Here is a 19,589-nt window from a genome sequence, read left to right on the forward strand (position 1 = left end):
ATATCTCTGGAGAATTCTATCATCTCCTGTTATCATGATTCCAAACCTAGGATGTTTTTGGGAAACTGAAACTCAGCCGTCCAAGTGACAAAGCCGAGAACCTAATACAAGTCTGTCTGACTCCAAAATCCATCTTCTTTCTAATTTATCCTCTTTCCAATGTACCTAGGAAAGGAGAAAGTTCTCCATGGACACAGGATCAATGCTTGGTGAAAGTCAAAGATCTAAGGGTTGGGGCCAAGGACAGATATGGAGATCAGAGAAGACTCCTTGAAGGTGATGAGATTTAACTGGAGCTTGAGAGATGGGGCAATCTCTTTCTTTTGTTTATACATTTTGAATATAACACTGATATGTAGTTCAGGAGGGCAGTTGAGTGTAACCCTTTCTTGTCTGGTGGATGTAACTCACCTGGGCCTCAGGAGAATGCATGGCCAGCCTCACCTGTTTCTGTAACACCCCAGCCGGAGATGTGACACTCAGTCCCAGGGGGAAAGGGACCATCAGGCAAACATACAGTTTTCACATATTTGGATTCCAGAGCACAGTGACCATCCACTGGCTTTAGCTTGAGCAAAGCTAGGTAGAGAAAGGGGAAACGGGCAGTGATATCCTCTCTATCAAAGAAGCATCAGCTTCAACTTGATTGGAAGGTGGACCTAGCAAAGCCCCATTCCCGATACCTAAAAGAACTCTCCCTTGGTCATTTCATTCTTTTAACTTTCAATTTGGAGGAGTAATAACACTTCGGGCTGAGTTTTAAATTACTTCTAATCCTTTTTTTAAAAACAGGCTTTAAGTGGGAGAAAAAGATATTGAGGAAGCAGAAAGAGTGAGAGGTCTGTGAATGGAGAAATAGGGGATAGAACTAAGCAGCAGGCAGATTAAGTCCATCATTGCCTACCAGGTGCCAGATGTGCATGGGGATACATGAACATCACGTCACTTAGCACATAGGAAGTGGAGGCTTGTACATCAGTGTCTCCGTTCTACAGAAGAGGGAATTGAAGCTTAGAGAGGTGAGCCAGCTGTTAATTCAAGGCTGAGCTCTCTCCACAACGCAATGTTCCCCGCATCTCTTCCCCTCAATTTAAGAACTTGTGCACATTTATCTGCGACACTAACACAGACCTTTAAGAACTAAAAAGCTCTGGAATAAATGCTCTACCTTACAGGGTCTATGAGGGACCAAAAAGACAAGAGCACCTTCTAGAACCAAACCTCAGCTTTCCATCAGTAGAGAAATCCACCCAGGACAAGACCCACGGGAGAGCCACGATAGAAGAGACTTGCCAATGTCGTTGTAGGGAATGTCGTCTCTTTCGTCATAGTGGCTGTACTTGAATATCTTCTCCACCCCAAAGCTCTGCTCGTGGAATTCTGTCTTCTTCAGGTCCTGGTCCCCTAGCACCACTTTTAGATATTTGGCTTTTAAGCTACAAGGGAAAGTAAGATGATCAGGAACTAGCCCTGGAATTTGAGAGACTGGAGCCACAGCCTGGCTCTGCTCCTGGTGAGCTGTGTGACCTTTGACAGATGACCTGACCTTCTCGCGCCTCAGCATCCTCATCTGTAATCATGGTCTGGCTAAAGAACTCTCCTGCTTGTCTTTAAGTAGCTAGTTTTGAGGCTTGCATGTCAGAACACATGTAATGTACATGGTGAGCACTCTACACATGGGAGCTCTCTTCTATCTGGTTGTAAGGAAACATCCCCTCGCACTTGGAGCAAGATCCGACCCCCAGGTCCTGCCAGAGTTGCCAAGATGCTGCTCAGATGGGAAGAGAAGAACCCCCCTGGAGACTGCAGCCACCCTAACCTCTGCTCCCAGCAGGCACCTACTCGGTGCAGTGGGCGGCAGTCAGCACCCAGCAGGGGTGGATCAGTGTCCCCCCACAGAAATGGCCCTGGGGCATGGAGACGGTCAGTCGCAACGAGGTCTGCAGGGACGCCTGCCATGGGTGCTTGCCCGCTGTGCTCTTAAAGCCGCCGTAGATCCTCTTGACCTTCCTCTCTGCTATCTCAGTCCTCCCGCATGAGTCAAACTCGGGAAGTTTGGTCAGGGGCTCCGTGAGGCTTCCCTCTGGGTAGGCAACATCTGTGAAGCACAAGAAAAATAAATCACCCTTCTCACCCTCCCTCCAGATCTTCAGAAGGACCTTGTCAGAGGCATGGCTCTGCATCCCGAAGCTTAACTAGTGTCCAGAGCTAAGAGACTATACTGGTGCATATAGGATAGGCACGTGTGCAGTTAGCATTTGTTGAATACATTGATTAATACAAAGCGAGTCTACAGAATTGATGAAGATGTTGCTTTTTCCTTCTTATTTTGACATGTACACAGGTACATAAAAAATGTTTATCACTTATATGTGGAATCTAAAAAATACAACAAATTAGTGAATATGACAAAAAAAAGAAGCAGACTCACAGATATAGAGAACAAATTAGTGGTTAGCAGTGGGGAGACAGAAGGAGGGAGGGGCAAGACAGGGGTAGGGATTAAGAGGTATGAACTATTAGGTATAAAATAAGCTACAAGGATATATTGTACAATGGGGGAATATAGCCAATATTTTATAACTATAAATGTAGTACCACCTTTAAAAATTGTGAATCACTGTAGTGTACACCTGTAACTTACGTAATATTGTACAGCAAATATACTTCAATAAAAAATGTGTGTATAAATATATAAATCCATCTCTGGGTATGCATTTAACTATTTGTTAATGCACACATATATTTTGGAGGCTTTTTTGGTGCCCAGGGGAAGATATTCAGATGAAGTAGGGTGGGGGAGAGAAGACATTTGCACATATAACTGTCATGCAAAGGAGAGAGCAACAAGTGTTGCATGAATGGTGCCCAATCTATTCCATGGGGTTTGTAAGAGGGGAGAGAGAATATTTCACTTGGTAAATCATGGAGGACTTCCTGGAGGAGTGGTTACTTGGGTTGATTCTCAAAAAATGGTTGGATATGAACAAGAGCGGGTATGGGACAGAGTATTACAGACAGAGGTGACCATAAGAGCAAAGGCACAGAAATGAAACTGTCCAGGGAAGTAATTCCATTGAGCAGAGGGAGGGTGCATTGCTTCAGACATGGGTAGAAAGGTGGGCTAAGGCAGCGTGGCAGGAAGACTGTGAGGCTGGAATTCAGTCCATGCTGTATCCTGAGAGACTGTGGAGACCCAGCCACTGTTTGATCACCACTGTACACTGAAGGCCTGGCATAGCGCCTGGCATCCAGCAAGCAATCGATCAATATTTGCTGAGTGCACAGACTGGGAGTCAGGAAGCCTGAGTTTACAAAGGTATCCAAGTCTGCTCGACCTCCCGAGAGGGGAGCAGAGGATTGGGCAGTTGGGCTGCCACTGGGATGGCAAATGGTAAAGCAGGTGTTGTGGAAGGACAGGGGTAGGACAGAGAGGGAGTTCCAGGAACATCTGTCTATGGCTCTGCAACCTCCCCACTACCCAGGCCTCCAGACAGCCACAGTCTTACCTAGTTCTGAGCAGGCGGGGACATCACAGTACTCCCATTTCACCTTTGCATTGTTTACTTTAAAGAAACACCAGGGCTTTTTGTCTCCATCTGGGTTTCTAAAATAAAAAAAACAAACTAAGCCGGAGTCAAGGCTTGGTGAACCCACTGGACCTCATTAAAAGTCCTTTGAGTAAGAGAGTACCAAGCTCTTGCATCCCCCTGGGACCACATTCCATTCCATTCCTCCAACAGGTTAGCAAACGTTGACATATAAGGGTGGTTGTAGTTTTGGGGCCAAATCTTAACTTCCAGAAGAGAATCTCAATAACCAGGAAGTAGTTCACGAGCTTTGTGCCAGATCCACGGGACGTATTACATTGTTTGTAGGAAAATAAATGAGATCCCTGTCGAAGATCCTTCTTTGTCAGGAAAGTGAAATAACTACAGAAACATGGTGAGAGTAGGGCTCCTCTGCCCGAACCTTCAAATTCTGTGCATGGGAATTCTCTGAGAGAGGCTGCTGGGGGTCACCCTGAAGACAGTCCCACGGAGGGAACAGCTCAAGGTAAGTGGAAGTAGAAGGAAACTTGCGTTTTGTGCTAGGGAAATCCTCTTGCTTAATGGAACCAGTTGAAAGCCATACAAAAAAATCTCTGTTTCTATATGCAGACCATGCATGTCCTTGGCCTTGGTTAGACAATGAACAGTGGGAGGAAGCCAACAGAATGGTCAGGAAGACGGGGAAGAAGGTAACTAGTCATCACCAGGGATAGAAATGGCATTATTCTTATTTGGGAAAACCTGCACATCCTCGTGTCAGAGACCGTAATGCTAACCAAACATTCCATTTCCTCCTTCGAAGTTCCATTTATCCCTTGACGTTATGTGGGACTATATGACCATTTCTGGCCAATGAAATATGTGTTCTAAGATGATGTGTCGCTTCTAGGCTGAGGTAGTATAAATCTCATGCTCCATGTTCCAGCCCTTCCTGTGTATTTGAGTAACTAAGTGAAGCTAAGATTACCCCCTACCTCCACATGCAACCTACATGACACACGTAGCATTGATGAGAAATAAACATGGATGTATTCAAGCCACTGGGATTTGGGGGTTGTTCATTACAGCAACATAACCTAACCTATCCTGAGTTGGAAAATCTTCCTAGAAAGAAAGCTGATGAGTTTCAGTGTTCCGTTCCAAGATTTCGAAGCTGGCCCAGGAAAACTAGGAGCAGGGGGAAGGGACAAACAAATCCTTACACTGACAAGGGGCCAAGATGGAGCATAGGGAGGAGGGTAAGTTTTACCTGCAGAAGTTGTGCTCCCCAATCCCATGGGCCTCAGCATCCTCCATAAACGTGTTGTAATTCTCCTTCAAGAGGAGGTGGGAGTTCCAGTAAAGGCATGAGTGCTGGTTGACTGTCTTACTCACTTTCCCTCGGTAAGAGTAGCCATCACCAACATAGCAGTCATCAGAACCTTGGAGAGAGCAGTTGGGAATGTGAGAACTGAGACCAGCTGGTGTGCCATGCCTGGAAAGGACTTGGCGGGTATGTCAGGTGGTGAGAGGATTGGGCCTGAGTATCGATCACCCTGAGGTTTCACTACGAGTTCCCAGAAATAAGGTGGTTTGAATGCTCCACATTCAACCCAGCTTAAAAACATGGAATATCATGGGGGTGGGGGTGAGAGCTGAGTTCTTTAATTTTGGCTCAAATAAGAACCAGTGGTAGGTAAGTTGAGGCCCAAGGATACCCAGGAGTGTTTGACTTGCCTGCACTATATCCCAGTTTATTACTTCCTCTACATGGAGCCAGACATACCCTACGCCCTTAGGTTGGAAGGCTGAGGCAATAGCAGAGCTTGGGAATTGACTTGAACCCTGTTCTGGCAACAAAATGCAAACAGATAAAGGATTCCAGAGGCCTCACCTGTGTCCCTGAGTTTCTGATGAAGTGGTGGTATAGACCCATACCTATTTCACAGAGTCTCCCCTTGAACTGGTCAGGACAGGTACAGGTGAACTTGGATCTCCGCCTATGCCGGGAGCAGGTGCCACCATTTTGGCAGGGATTTGGCCTACATGCAGGAACCACTGTGAACACAGGAAGTGGGTCCAGGAAGGCTCTTTAGAAGGAGTTGCAGCTACATCTGAGCTGGTGAGGAGATATTGGTGGCACTTTTCTGGTGTCCATCCTTTCACAAAAATGGGTCACCAAAGGGGAAAGAGAGACCCACTGACATGCAAGAAAACATACACACAAACCTTAAGAACATAAGAAAGCATGAATGAAGCAATATGATGGAGGCCAGCAAAAAACAGTATATAAGTAGACGGGTCGCTCGGTAAGGAAAAACAAGATGCATAGACTGAGCAGGAATTTGGGGGCCAGTCTGAGCTAGGTCGAAACTTAGCTCTGCCTCTTGACAGCTGTGTGACCATAAGCAAGTTAGCTAACCTCTCTGAACTTCAATTTCTTCATCTGTAAAACTGTTTCTTGTAGTGTTTTGGGGACAATGTGAGAGAGAATGTAAATCTCTTGGGACAATGCCTGACTCATAGCAGTGAATAAATATACATGACCCATTCTAGGAAAAGACCAGGGCTTACTTCCTAGATGAAGTGAGTTTCAAGATGATTTTTTTTTTGTTAGGAAGAGACACAGACAAGTCAATTCTCACTGGACTTTCCAGGGATAATGAATCTTAAAAAGTCCTAGTTAAAAGGGCCATCTTGGATGCCACCAAAACATTGGATGTATCTGGACTTCCACACAGGAGGATATTGACATCCCAGGCACAAGCCACGGTAGAGAGAGCTTAGCATAGAAGAGGCCTCCAGCACTTACCTGTGGAGCAGTCTGCACTCCTGTAAGGGTGTTTACAGGCACAGCGGTAGTAAGGAGAACTCTGAGTAATGAGACAGTCTCCTCGGCCACATGGGTTGTTCTTGCATTTGTTTTGCACTGTAGGAGATCAATAGAGAAGTAGGGACAAAGTACAGGACATTATTTGGGGCACGTTTTACTTTGAGAGGTACCTGTACAGTACGATGTTTGGGAGGGGAGTGCGGGGGCGTGGGGAGAGGTGGTGTTGGTGACTGATAGAGCATGTGCCCCCTGTCCATGGTTCTGAAACATCATGCTACCCTCCTAGACAAGGCTTCTCTCTTAGCCTTGGGTCATGGATGATTGCTTCCCAGTTCCTTATGAGTTCCTAGGGCTCATAGTCTTTATTATGCTATTTTTATAAACACCTTGATAATTTTTACACCTTCAAAAAAATAGAACTGCAATTTGAGTTTCTCCATTGTATAGCTGATTTTATATTCCATTTACAATTTTGTCATTCTTCCAAGAAGTTGAGGGATAAACCCAGTAACTATGTTTGTGCCTGATATCCCAAACCATCCTGAAAAATTTATTGAAAGACTTTGTAGGATTGAAAATGGTAGGAATAACTGAAGAGGGCACAGAGAAAAGAAGTCAACCATAAAACCCTCACTTCCTCCCCCACCCCACTTAGATGGTTGCTAGATGCGACAGAATCCAGGTTCTCTCTAGGGGTGCAATTAGCCCGTAAGAATTCTATTCCCAATACCTTATCACATAGCCTCATGTTATGCCCACAAGAGGTCACTAAAAGTGGACACACCTTTTATCAGAGTCTCCACGAGTGAGGATGGCAGGAAGAGAGAGCATGGGGTTGGGAGTCAGGCACCAGGTCTCTAATTTCTGCTCTTCTCTTAATTAGCTGTGTGACCACAAGCAAGTCCCCTGTACACTCTGGGCTCCCTTTCTCTAACAAGGTTGAGCCTTATGTGCCCTGAGAGCCTTCCTGCTCTTGTATTTGAGAACAACATTTCTCTGTTGAAGTTGGTCTAAACACTCTAAACAACAACAACAACAAGTCCTGAGTTTAGAACACATCTTGGTCAGAACCCAGCTATTATCTCCTCTTACCCTCAATGTTCTCATCTGTGGAATGGACATACTAGTCCTAGCTAACACGTAAGGGTGAGGACGCAGCGAGATGCTGCCTGTGACCATGCTGAGGAATCTATTGTGCACAATATAATATGTGTGATTGTCAGCCTTTTCACGGGATTACTGAACCCTTCTTTACCCCCTAGAATTGGAGGAGAAACTGCCTCTTGTTCAACATGGAGGGAAGACTGGATCCAGTGAAGGTCCACTCACCATTCTGACACCTGTTTCCAGAGAAAGGGGCTGGACAGCTGCAGGTGAATGTGGCCCCGCTGATGAGGCAGTCCCCACCATGTGCACAGGGGTTGGACAGGCACGGATCTAAAACACGTGGGCGGAAGTCAATGTTGCAATGAACAGCAGGCAAGAAGCCCCCTGTCTGCTCATTGAATTTCCATCTCCTGCCCCAAATGAGAGAGGAACTGCATAGCCAGTGACTGGGGAAAGGGGGAAACACGCATTGACCTTAAAGAGCCAGGAAAACTGCCATCACAAGACCAGAGGGAGGGATTCAGGTTAGTAAGAGGAGAGGCAAGAAGGAATCGTGACTGTCTCCCTCAGCCTGGCTTTGGATGGGGCCTTTCTCGTTGAGTAACTCCCCTTTCCCGTCATCAGTGTCTCTCTCCTCCCAGTCTCGCTGGGAGTGCCACGGGGTCTGTCTCTGATGCCGAAGGCATTTCACAAGCCTGAAGACCTCCCCTACTCCCAGTGCCCAGGGGTGGAGGTCAGGAGTGGGGAACGAAAACCCACCCCTAATGAAACACAAGCTTTCTGAACATCAGGAAAGAAGACCAAAGGCAAGAGGGGGACAGAAGAATTGACGGCGAGGAGGAAATGACCCAGTGGCCTTCATCTTTCTTCAACTACTTGTTCAGTTAGATTTTGTCATATTTCATCTGTGCCTTTGGCTTTTCATGGTTGTCTGAATGGATCTTCCCTTGGGGAATTCTTTATCCTTCTGTTCACACACATTGTTCTTTGGTTCAGGAACTAGGATCCCTGGGCCTGGCTCTTGTTTTGATGGTCCCTTCTGATGTTCCCCTGATGCCCCGTATCTTGGCCCTGCCTTCCAGGCCACTTCGCAGTTACACAGCTTTTATTCCAGCTGCTAAGTGCTTTCCATTACTTCTACTGATTTAGTCACATGGCTTTGCTTAGGCCCAGCTTCATTTTCCTTTCTGTCTCAAGAAGCCACAAAAACAAAAACAAAGGTGGCCGAAGCACACCTGTGTGAGCGCACGCACACACACACACACCCCCCCCCCATAACAATTGTGCAAATCTTCTGAAGAGTGAAAAGAGAAAAAAAAAAAAAAAAAACGCAGCACAGCACAATGCCAAATTTGTGAATGCTGCAGTTTGATGCCTCATGCTAAGACAGACTCTTCTGCATAATTAGGACTACCTGTCATGAAATCTCGGGGATGATTTTGAACATGACTCTAACCCACAGTGTCGGGAGAGCTGGATGACGATGCACTAACTTGCTGCATGACCTTGGCTAAGTCAGCTCCTCTCTTGGCCTCACTTCCTTCACCTGTCATTTGAAAGTGGGAGAGATGGTCTCTAAGAACCTCCCCAGTATTCATAGTATGTAATTCTAACTGAAAAAAAGCCAGTCTAAATAATTTTTTAATACCTATTTTATGATGCTGGTCAGCGAGGAAGAGAAGAGAGAGCCCTTGCATGTGGTCACACATAAACTCCCCTCCAGGTGTGCTGCTCTCCCCCCAGGAGGGCCCCCCAAACAGCTTTGGTACCGACCGTCCTCTGCGTAGTACCAGTCAGGGTTCTCGGCATGGGCAAGAGCACTGCTGGCGTTCTCTTCCTGGTCATAATACTCTTGGCTGTACTCATAGTGGTCGAGAGTCCAATCTACAGATGTGGGAACAAGACAGAAGAAACCCTAATCATCAGACCTAAAGAAGTCACCATTTTATTTCACTGAAAACCCCCTTTCCCAAAGATTTCTAGGTCCTGAAGGAGGGTTCATGTGTCTTTCCAGCTCCTGACACTGACGGGGCAGATAAAAGGGGTCAGGCATCGTGAGTTTTCATTTGAGGGGGCTGTTGTGACCCAGTGAGCCAGCCCTGGCATTTGGCAAGGTCAAGAGCACGTGATTGGAAATGGGGAGAAGACAACAAGTTCTGGCTTTTCACTAACCGTGACCTTGGACAAGCCAATTGTATTCTCCGTGCCTCAGTTTTCTCACCTGTAAATAGCAGGAAGATGACTGGGGCGCAGGAAGTCTCCAAGGTCCTGTATGAGATCTGCCCAGGGTCAGATCCAGTGGCACTTGAGTGCCTTGTTGGGTGGTTCTGTGAATGAAATTTCTCAGTGGGACTTTATCAGTCACCTTAGCTGAATAAAGTCAAAGAAACTTGTCACTTTTCTTTCAGCTTCAGCATCAAACTACTCCCGAGTTATTTATATAGAATCATCGTAACTGTTAATATTTACTGAGTCTTTACTGTGTACCAGGCTCTGGACTAAGCATTTTACATGAACCACCCCATTTCATTCTCATAAAAATCTAGATGTATTATTATCTCTACTTTAAGCTTAGAAACCTGAGGCTAAAAGAGGTTAAGTAACTTGTCCAAGGTCACATAGCTAATAAATGACAGCATATGAACTAAGGCAGTTTATCTCCATATATCCCTTAAATTGCACTCCCTCAACTGCTTCAGCAGGCCTCTCATACTGCCTCAGATAATTCACACTTACCCTTGGGAAAGGGGTCCTATCATTCCCATTGCGTATCCAGCCTGCTAATTAGGAATTGCCCAAGGACAGCCTTGAGAAGGTTCATGGATCTTGCCTACTGAAAGAAAGGGCAGTATATGGCATTGCCCATGGTTGTAAACCTTACACTAGACCAGGCCACTAGGAAGAACAGGTGTGTGTAAGCCTCAAGCTCTTTGTTTTCTGGGGCCTTGGAAGATGCTGATAGCTCTGTGGCTGATGGAGAGGAGTTTGGGATTTGAAGAAAGTTGGGTTGACTTTGCTCTCTCCAGCTGGCAGGATTATGGCAAGTCAGCAAGTCGAAGCTGTAAGGAAGCTGTCCAGAGATGCATATGATAATGAGGCAGGAGCAAATGCAGATAGCCGACTTGAAAAGGCACTCCCACGGAGCCAGCGATGGCCTGGAGGATGGCACTTTACCTAAGCCCGATTATCAACCACATTATCTTATTCGTCTCTCAGTCATTCCCTTATAGTCTTTATCTCTTTGGCTTTTGAAAAATCGACTTTTGCACAATGGCTGTTTTATATTTCCCATTAAAATGGAACTATCTTTTTATTTCCTTTTTGAATACGCCAACTCTGGTTCCTTGCCAAAGTTTCACCTCATTTATCACAGTGTCAAGTCAAGACTCCCTTTGCTTCCTCATTATTTCTCCCGAGCTGCTTTTCCCCACTATGAAAATGCTCTCAGAGGAGGCCACCTTTCCAGGCATGAGGATCTAGGTTGAAGATAAGGCCATTGTCTTCCTGGAGCAAATAAAGTTTCTTTCCATCTAGCATGATAAAGCAGAGAAAGGGTGAGAAAGTAAGGGGAAAAAAATGTTTTTCTGAGTTTGACATGAAAGATTTCAAACTGACATTTGGAAGAGACAATGAGTTTGGTAATGAGATGATTGCCCCATTTCTTTCTTTCTTTTTTCTTTGGAGAATTGATTTTTGTTTTTCCAACAGGTGTTTATAGATAAGCGCCTTCGAATTGCTCCTGTAATTTCTCCCATCACTCCCACAAGTCGAGGTTCAGACTGGATAATCTTGGTTAGACCATTAAGAATCATTTCTTTTGCAGATATTCGGAAATGAGGGAAGGTTTTTCATAAAGATGGAATGGTATGATTTTTCCAGATGACGGAGGATGGGTGAAATGTCTGTTGGAGGGTTTTGATTTGAATCCAGCCCTATTTATAAGGTCTGTTCGCCTCTCAGTGAAGCTAAGGAGGGAATAAAGCACATAGACTTTGAGTTACATTCCTGCTAAGTGAGGCATTAAGTCCCTGCTATTCTCCAGGGTCCAGGGCCCTTGGCTGAGGTGGGATAGAAGCAGCAGAGGCTCAGTGGCCCCAGATTGTCAGAAACCATCCAGTTGGAAGACTGTGCGAGGGAAGGCACCAAGATCCTTGACATTTGGGGTGGGTTGCAACATGTTTTGAAAATGCTTTTTAGAAGAATCACCTGGGAGGGTTTCTCTACCTCCAAACTTAAAGCTTATTTTGTCTTTTCTATTCTATTGGTACTTCATCCCATTGCCCATGTAAGAAACATGTATTGTGCACCTACAGTGGGACAAGTATTATGCCAGGTGCAGGAAGGCTTTGGGAACAATGGAGAATTATACAAAAAAGAGTGGGATGCGGCCTCCAGTCAAAGGAGCCTCGAGTCCGGGGTGGATGGGGGAAGAAAGCCAGCTAAGGAAGGAGATGAAAGGGTAGTGAAGAGGCAGGGGAGCTGGATGTGGCCAAGTCTAGCTGATAGCCTCAAGTTCCACATTGGCACTCTGGTGTGGTATGAGCCAATCTGATGAAATAAAAGGGACTGATTCTTCACCTCTCCCTGTGGCCATGCTTTTTGCAATGTGCCTTTGCAGCTCCTCCCACCAAAAGATGGAGTCACAAATCAATAAAATTAGAAATGAAAAAGGAGAAGTTACAACAGACACCGCAGAAATACAAAGCATCCTAAGAGACTACTACAAGCAACTCTATGCCAATAAAATGGACAACCTGGAAGAAATGGACAAATTCTTAGAAAAGTATAACCTTCCAAGACTGAACCAGGAAGAAATAGAAAATACAAACAGACCAACCAATCACAAGTAATGAAATTGAAACTGTGATTAAAAATCTTCCAACAAACAAAAGTCCAGGACCAGATGGCTTCACAGGTGAATTCTATCAAACATTTAGAGAAGCGCTAACACCCATCCTTCTCAAACTCTTCCCAAAAATTGCAGAGGAAGGAACACTCCCAAACTCATTCTATGATGTCACCATCACCCTGATACCAAAACCAGATAAAGATATTACAACAAAAGAAAATTACAGACCAATATCACTGATGAATATAGATGCAAAAATCACCAACAAAATACTAGCAAACAGAATCCAACAACACATTAAAAGGATCATACACCATGATCAAGTGGGATTTATCCCAGGGATGCAAGGATTCTTCAATATATGCAAATCAATCAATGTGATACACCATATTAACAAATTGAAGAATAAAAACCATGTGATCATCTCAATAGATGCAGAAAAAGTTTTGACAAAATTCAACACCCATTTATGATAAAAACTCTCCAGAAAATGGGCATAGAGGGAACCTACATCAACATAATAAAGTCCATATATGACAAACCCACAGCCAACATCATTCTCAATGGTGAAAAACTGAAAGCATTTCCTTTAAGATCAGGAACAAGACAAGGATGTCCACTCTTGCCACTACTATTCAACATAGTTTTGGAAGTTCTAGCCACGGCAATCAGAGAAGAAAAAGAAATAAAAGGAATACAAATTGGAAAAGAAGAAGTAAAACTGTCACTGTTTGCAGATGACATGATACTATACATAGAGAATCCTAAAGATGCAACCAGAAAACTACTAGAGCTAATCAATGAATTTGGTAAAGTTGCAGGATACAAAATTAATGCACACACACACAAAAAAATTAATGCACAGAAATCTCTTGCATTCCTATACACTAATGATGAAAAATCTGAAAGAGAAATTAAGGAAACACTCCCATTTACCATTGCAACAAAAAGAATAAAATACCTAGGAATAAACCTACCTAGGGAGACAAAAGACCTGTATGCAGAAAACTATAAGACACTGATGAAAGAAATTAAAGATGATATCAACAGATGGAGAGATATACCATGTTCTTGGATTGGAAGAATCAATATTGTGAAAATGACTATACTACCCAAAGCAATCTACAGATTCAATGCAATCCCTATCAAATTACCAATGGCATTTTTCACAGAACTAGAACAAAAAAATCTTAAAATTTGTGTGGATACATAAAAGACCCCGAATAGCCAAAGCAGTCTTCAGGGAAAAAAACAGAGCTGGAGGAGTCAGACTCCCTGACTTCAGACTATACTACAAAGCTACAGTAATCAAGACAATATGGTACTGGCACAAAAACAGAAATACAGATCAACAGAACAGGATAGAAAGCCCAGAGATAAACCCACGCACCTATGGTCAACTAATCTATGACAAAGGAGGCAAGGATATACAATGCAGAAAAGACAGTCTCTTCAATAAGTGGTGCTGGGAAAACTGGACAGCTACATGTAAAAGAATGAAATTAGAATACTCCCTAACACCATACACAAAAATAAACTCAAAATGGATTAGAGACCTAAATGTAAGACCGGACACTATAAAACTCTTAGAGGAAAACATAGGAAGAACACTCTTTGACATAAATCACAGCAAGATCTTTTTTGATCCACCTCCTAGAGTAATGGAAATAAAAACAAAAATAAACAAATGGGACCTAATGAAACCTAAAAGCTTTTGCAAAGCAAAGGAAACTACAAACAAGACGAAAAGACAACCCTCAGAATGGGAGAAAATATTTGCAAACGAATCAACGGACAAAGGCTTAATCTCCAAAATATATGAACAGCTCATGCAGTTCAATATTATAAAAACAAACAACCCAATCCAAAAATGGGCAGAAGACCTAAATAGACATTTCTCCAAAGAAGATATACAGATTGCCAACAAACGCATGAAAGAATGCTCAACATCACTAATTATTAGAGAAATGCAAATCAAAACTACAATGAGGTATCACCTCACACCAGTCAGAATGGTCATCATCAAAAAATCTACAAACAGTAAATGCTGGAGAGGGTGTGGAGAAAAGGGAACCCTCTTGCACCGTTGGTGGGAATGTAAATTGATACAGCCACTATGGAGAACGGTATGGAGGTTTTTAAAAAACTAAAAATAGAATTACCATATGACCCAGCAATCCCACTACTGGGCATATACCCAGAGAAAACCATAATTCAAAAAGACACATGTACCCCAGTGTTCATTGCAGCACTATTTACAATAGCCAGGTCATGGAAGCAACATAAATGCCCATCGACAGACGAATGGATAAAGAAGAGGTGGTACATATATACAATGGAATATTACTCAGCCATAAAAGGAACTAAATTGGGTCATGTGCAGAGACGTGGATGAATCTAGAGACTGTCATACAGAGTGAAGTAAGTCAGAGGGAGAAAAACAAATATCGTATATTAACGCATATATATGGAACGTAGAAAAATGGTACAGATGAACCAGTTTGCAGGGCAGAAATAGAGAGACAGATGTAGAGAACAAACATATGGACACCAAGGGGGGAAAGTGGTGGTAGTGGTGGTGGTGGTGGGATGAATTGGGAGATTGGGATTGACATGTATACACTGATATGTATAAAATAGATAACTAATAAGAACCTGCTGTATAAAAAAGTAAATAAAATAAAGTTCAAAAAAAAGAAAAAGATGGAGTCAGTTTCTCCATCCCTTGGGTCTGGCTGGCCTTGGGACTTGCTTTGCCAATAGCTTCTAGTGGAAGCATTGTGTGCCAGCTCCAAGCTTCTCTTTCTCTCTCTCATGGACCCCTGTGACTGCCATGTGAACAAGTTTGGGTTCTTCTAAGTAGGATAATGGAACATGTGAGGCAACCCTAGGCCCCAGCCAAGGTCTCAAACATGTAAGAAAGTCCAGCTAATCTCCTAGCTGACTACAGACACATGAGGAAGCCCAGTCAAGATCAGCTGACCCTGTCTAGGCTAGAGGAACTGCCCAGCTGAACCCAGTCCAAATTGCCAACCAACACAGTTTGAACTGCACACATAGGTCCACTTATGGATTTTTTTTTCAGTAGATACATAAGTATATGCACTGTAAATGTATTTTCTCTTCCTTATGGATTTCTTGCTAACATTTTCTTTTCTCTGGCTTACTTGTAAGAATACAGTATATAATACATATAACATACAAAATTGTGTTAATCGACTGTTTATGTTATCAGTAAGGCTTCCAGCCAAGAGTAGACTCTTAGTAGTTAAGCTTGGGGGGAGTCAAAATGGATTTTTTACTACATGGGGAGGTCAGGACCCCCAACCCTTGAATTGTTCAAGAGTCAACCATATCATGTACTAATAACAAATGAACACACATGGCTTAATATTGAGTTGCTGGTGGGATACGAATTTTAGATACTAGAATTCCTCAGTGGCCCAGGTGGTTGCAGAATTTTAGGTTTCACGGCTGGATCTCAGAGGGCACGTCTCTTGAGTTTTGTATTTAACTTGGTCTATCTGATTTCTTTCCTTCAACTAGACAGTTAGTTTCTTAAGAGAAAGGGCCATGTCCATTCCTCTTTCTACCCCACAGTGCCCAGCACAGAGCCTTATATGCTGTTAATATATGTGTTGGACAGATCAAGCTTTCCCTCTATGGCCAAGCCTCCCTTCCTTCTGATTGGCTGGCACACAGTGGGCACATAGCTCTACCAGTGAAGATGGTGTCTGCCTGGTGCAGAGTAAACAGGGAATTCAGGAAAAAAACTATTTGAGATTTGGGTCATAGATATTTGGTGAAGAAAATACCTGATGAGCTCAATAGGAGGATAGAAATTTGTCCAAGGACTTTCCTGGGGAGACAGGGAATGCATGCAGTCTGACATGAAATTTGGTTCCATTGGTAGATTTTTTTTTTTTAATCAGTCATCAATTTTATACACATCACTGTATACATGTCAATCCCAATCGCCCAATTCAGCACACCACCATCCCCACCCCACCGCAGTTTTCCCCCCTTGGTGTCCATACGTTTGTTCTCTACATCTGTGTCTCAACTTCTGCCCTGCAACCCGGTTCATCTGTACCATTTTTCTAGGTTCCACATACACGCGTTAATATACGATATTTGTTTTTCTCTTTCTGACTTACTTCACTCTGTATGACAGTCTCTAGATCCATCCAAGTCTCAACAAATGACTCAATTTCATTCCTTTTTATGGCTGAGTAATATTCCATTGTATATATGTACCACCTCTTCTTTATCCATTCGTCTGTCGATGGGCATTTAGGTTGCTTCCATGACCTGGCTATTGTAAATAGTGCTGCAATGAACATTGGGGTGAATGTGTCTTTTTGAATTATGGTTTTCTCTGGGAATATGCCCAGTAGTGGGATTGATGGGTCATATGGTAATTCCATTTTTACATTTTTAAGGAACCTCCATACTATTCTCCATAGTGGCTGTATCAATTTACATTCCCACCAACAGTGCAAGAGGGTTCCCTTTTCTCCACACCCTCTCCAGCATTTACTGTTTGTAGATTTTCTGATGATGCCCATTCTGACTGGTGTGAGGTGATACCTCATTGTAGTTTTGATTTGTATTTCTCTAATGATTAGTGATGTTGAGCATCTTTTCATGTGCTTCGTGGCCGTCTGTATGTCTTCTTTGGAGAAATGTCTATTTAGGTCTTCTGCCCATTTTTGGATTGGGTTGTTTGTTTCTTTAATATTGAGCTGCATGAGCTGTTTATATATTTTGGAGATTAATCCTTTGTCCGTTGATTCGTTTGCAAATATTTTCTCCCATTCTGAGGGTTGTCTTTTCGTCTTGTTTATGGTTTCCTTTGCTGTGCAAAAGCTTTTAAGTTTCATTAGGTCCCATTTGTTTATTTTTGTTTTTATTTCCATTACTCTAGGAGGTGGATCAAAAAAGATCTTGCTGTGATTTATGTCAAAGAGTGTTCTTCCTATGTTTTCCTCTAAGAGTTTTATAGTGTCTGGTCTTACATTTAGGTCTCTAATCCATTTTGAGTTTATTTTTGTGTATGGTGTTAGGGAGTATTCTAATTTCATTCTTTTACATGTAGCTGTCCAGTTTTCCCAGCACCACTTATTGAAGAGACTGTCTTTTCTCCATTGTATATCTTTGCCTCCTTTGTCATAGATTAGTTGACCATAGGTGCGTGGGTTTATCTTTGGGCTTTCTATCTTGTTCCATTGATCTATGTTTCTGTTTTTAGATTTTTAAAAAGTATTCCAGGTTCCAATACAGATTATTTGAGATTTTCTCTAGGCTATAGAGAAGGAGAAAGCTTTGCGGGAAGAACGGGGAAGCTGTCAGAAGCATTTCATATCAGGTATAAAAAGAAACCCTTGTGGATTTGTCTAATTATAAGAGTCTGTTTTTAGAATTTATCAGGAAGAATGGTAAAGAGTATCCTGAGTTAACTCAAATATTCCAAATAATAGGTTATTACGTACTGAGTATTTTCTATGTATTGGTGACTATACAAAATAAACGTGGTCGCACACAACCTTATTTAACTTTAAAAAAACCTCTATAGCATAGGTATTATTATTCCCATTTTACAGAAAAGGAAAAACTAAGGCAGAAGGAGATGGTATCAGAACCCAGGTCTACCTAAGTCCCAAGTCTGGTTTGCTATTTTATGAGCCCTGGAGCCTCTTGTAGGTTTGTGTTTCTGGAAACTCCATGGGTTTTGGCTTCCAGGAAGTAACACCATTGGGAAATCTCTTTTGTCACATCCTCCAGGTCCCTCAACCAGGATTATCGTGGTCCATACATGGGGTCTCTCGGAAAAACTCAAGAGTTCCTGGGATGGGGTTTGCAGCTGCTTGGGTTAAAGAGCTTGCCAGATGTGTGGAACAGAATAAAAATCCCTGGAATGCCGTCCCTGTTGGCACCATCCATCACTGTGGCACAGACGGTTCCTCTGAGGGCCTCCCCCAAACCCCAACCCCGTCAGCCTGCATTTGACGCTTCCAATCTGGCTGACAGGGCAAGCGCAGCAGAGACCCTCACTGGCAGGCGTCAGGACAGCTGATGGATGGGCTCAGCCTGTGTTGCTGGGCAGAGACTAGCTGGCTTTGAAGAGGCATTTCTGCAGGCCTGTGGGCTGTCATGTCACCTGCTTTGGGGAGATGGGCAGAGTCTGTGTTGTTTGATGGTCACCTCCTCTGCCACCCATTGGGGACTGTGGCCCAGGCCCATCTGCTCCAGCCAGGCCCTCACCATGTACTGTCTCCAGCAAGACGAACTACAGTAGCAGCTTGCCCATGGACATGCGCACAGCGTTTCCCTGGCCACACTGTTGTCAAAGCCGGCGGGGAATCTGACAAATTCCATCAAAGTACAACCCTCAGGTGAAATTAAATCAGACACGAACAGGGGTGTTTTTAGAACCTAACCTGCTCTTTGCAGAAAGACCCAGCCACTACATCTCACCCTGTTCCACAGCCAGAGGCTGGCAGAACACCTCGAGGTGGACTCGGGAGCATGCAGGTGGCCTGTTCCAGGGTCCCTTCATCTACTTAACCAAACTATCAGAAGCCCTTGGCAGAGTTCTTATAAAGCCCAGAATCTCAGTATGTTAAATCCCACACTTTCCACTCCTTACTAAGTGGCTTTTCAGCCTGTGCTCAAATACCACCAGTGATGGAGAACTCACTACTACCCAAGAGTCCAAAAGCCCATTCAGATTTTTTGACAACTATGATGGTGAGGAAGTTCTTCCTGTTTGCAGATCAAATCTGACCCTATAGTTTCCAATCTATTTGATTAAAGCTGAAGGCCTTATGGACACAAAGAATGTATCCACTCCCTTTTCTGTGATGTCTGTTCAGTAGGGCCACTGCATACATTTGTTCGTGTTGTTCACTGCACAATCCAGGGTGTCATAAACTCATAGTCGTTGTAGATGTCTTTTGCAACTTTCTGGCAGGTGGCTGTAAAATTTCTTGAGGTAAATACTCCTCTTAACTCCCACAAAGGCCACCTCGTGGACTAGGGGTGGGGCTGCTTTTCAAACACTTGAAGAGAGTGAGGTCCCTTGAGTGTTAGATGTCCTGTTTCTTCCTCTGTGCAAGCCCACAGTTCTGAAGCTCTGTCTCGTGGGCACCCAGACCAAAGCAGCCCCTTCAGTGGTGCCTGAGAAGTTCGCGCTGAAGGCTGGGGAGGGGGCAGCTCATCCCATCTCTTGGCCTTGGACCCTCCCTGGATTCCATGTACGGCTGCTGGT

At 43.8% G+C, this 19,589-nt stretch overlaps 1 protein-coding gene across 1 annotated transcript in view; it reads right to left on the reverse strand.

The window, feature by feature from the left end:
* Positions 1–19,589, reverse strand: part of HABP2 (hyaluronan binding protein 2) — a 37,514-nt gene that overhangs the window by 4,592 nt on the left and 13,333 nt on the right. Inside the window, exons 3-11 of the mRNA XM_061193256.1 lie at positions 9,244–9,354; positions 7,693–7,800; positions 6,343–6,459; positions 5,469–5,588; positions 4,801–4,972; positions 3,510–3,607; positions 1,843–2,098; positions 1,294–1,436; positions 445–579 (exon numbers count right to left, since the gene is read on the reverse strand). Of these exons, the coding sequence (XP_061049239.1) occupies positions 445–579; positions 1,294–1,436; positions 1,843–2,098; positions 3,510–3,607; positions 4,801–4,972; positions 5,469–5,588; positions 6,343–6,459; positions 7,693–7,800; positions 9,244–9,354 (1,260 nt within the window). The remainder of the gene's footprint in view (positions 1–444; positions 580–1,293; positions 1,437–1,842; positions 2,099–3,509; positions 3,608–4,800; positions 4,973–5,468; positions 5,589–6,342; positions 6,460–7,692; positions 7,801–9,243; positions 9,355–19,589) is intronic.

This window comes from Eubalaena glacialis, chromosome 1 (assembly GCF_028564815.1).
Source record: "Eubalaena glacialis isolate mEubGla1 chromosome 1, mEubGla1.1.hap2.+ XY, whole genome shotgun sequence".
NCBI lineage: Eukaryota > Metazoa > Chordata > Mammalia > Artiodactyla > Balaenidae > Eubalaena > Eubalaena glacialis.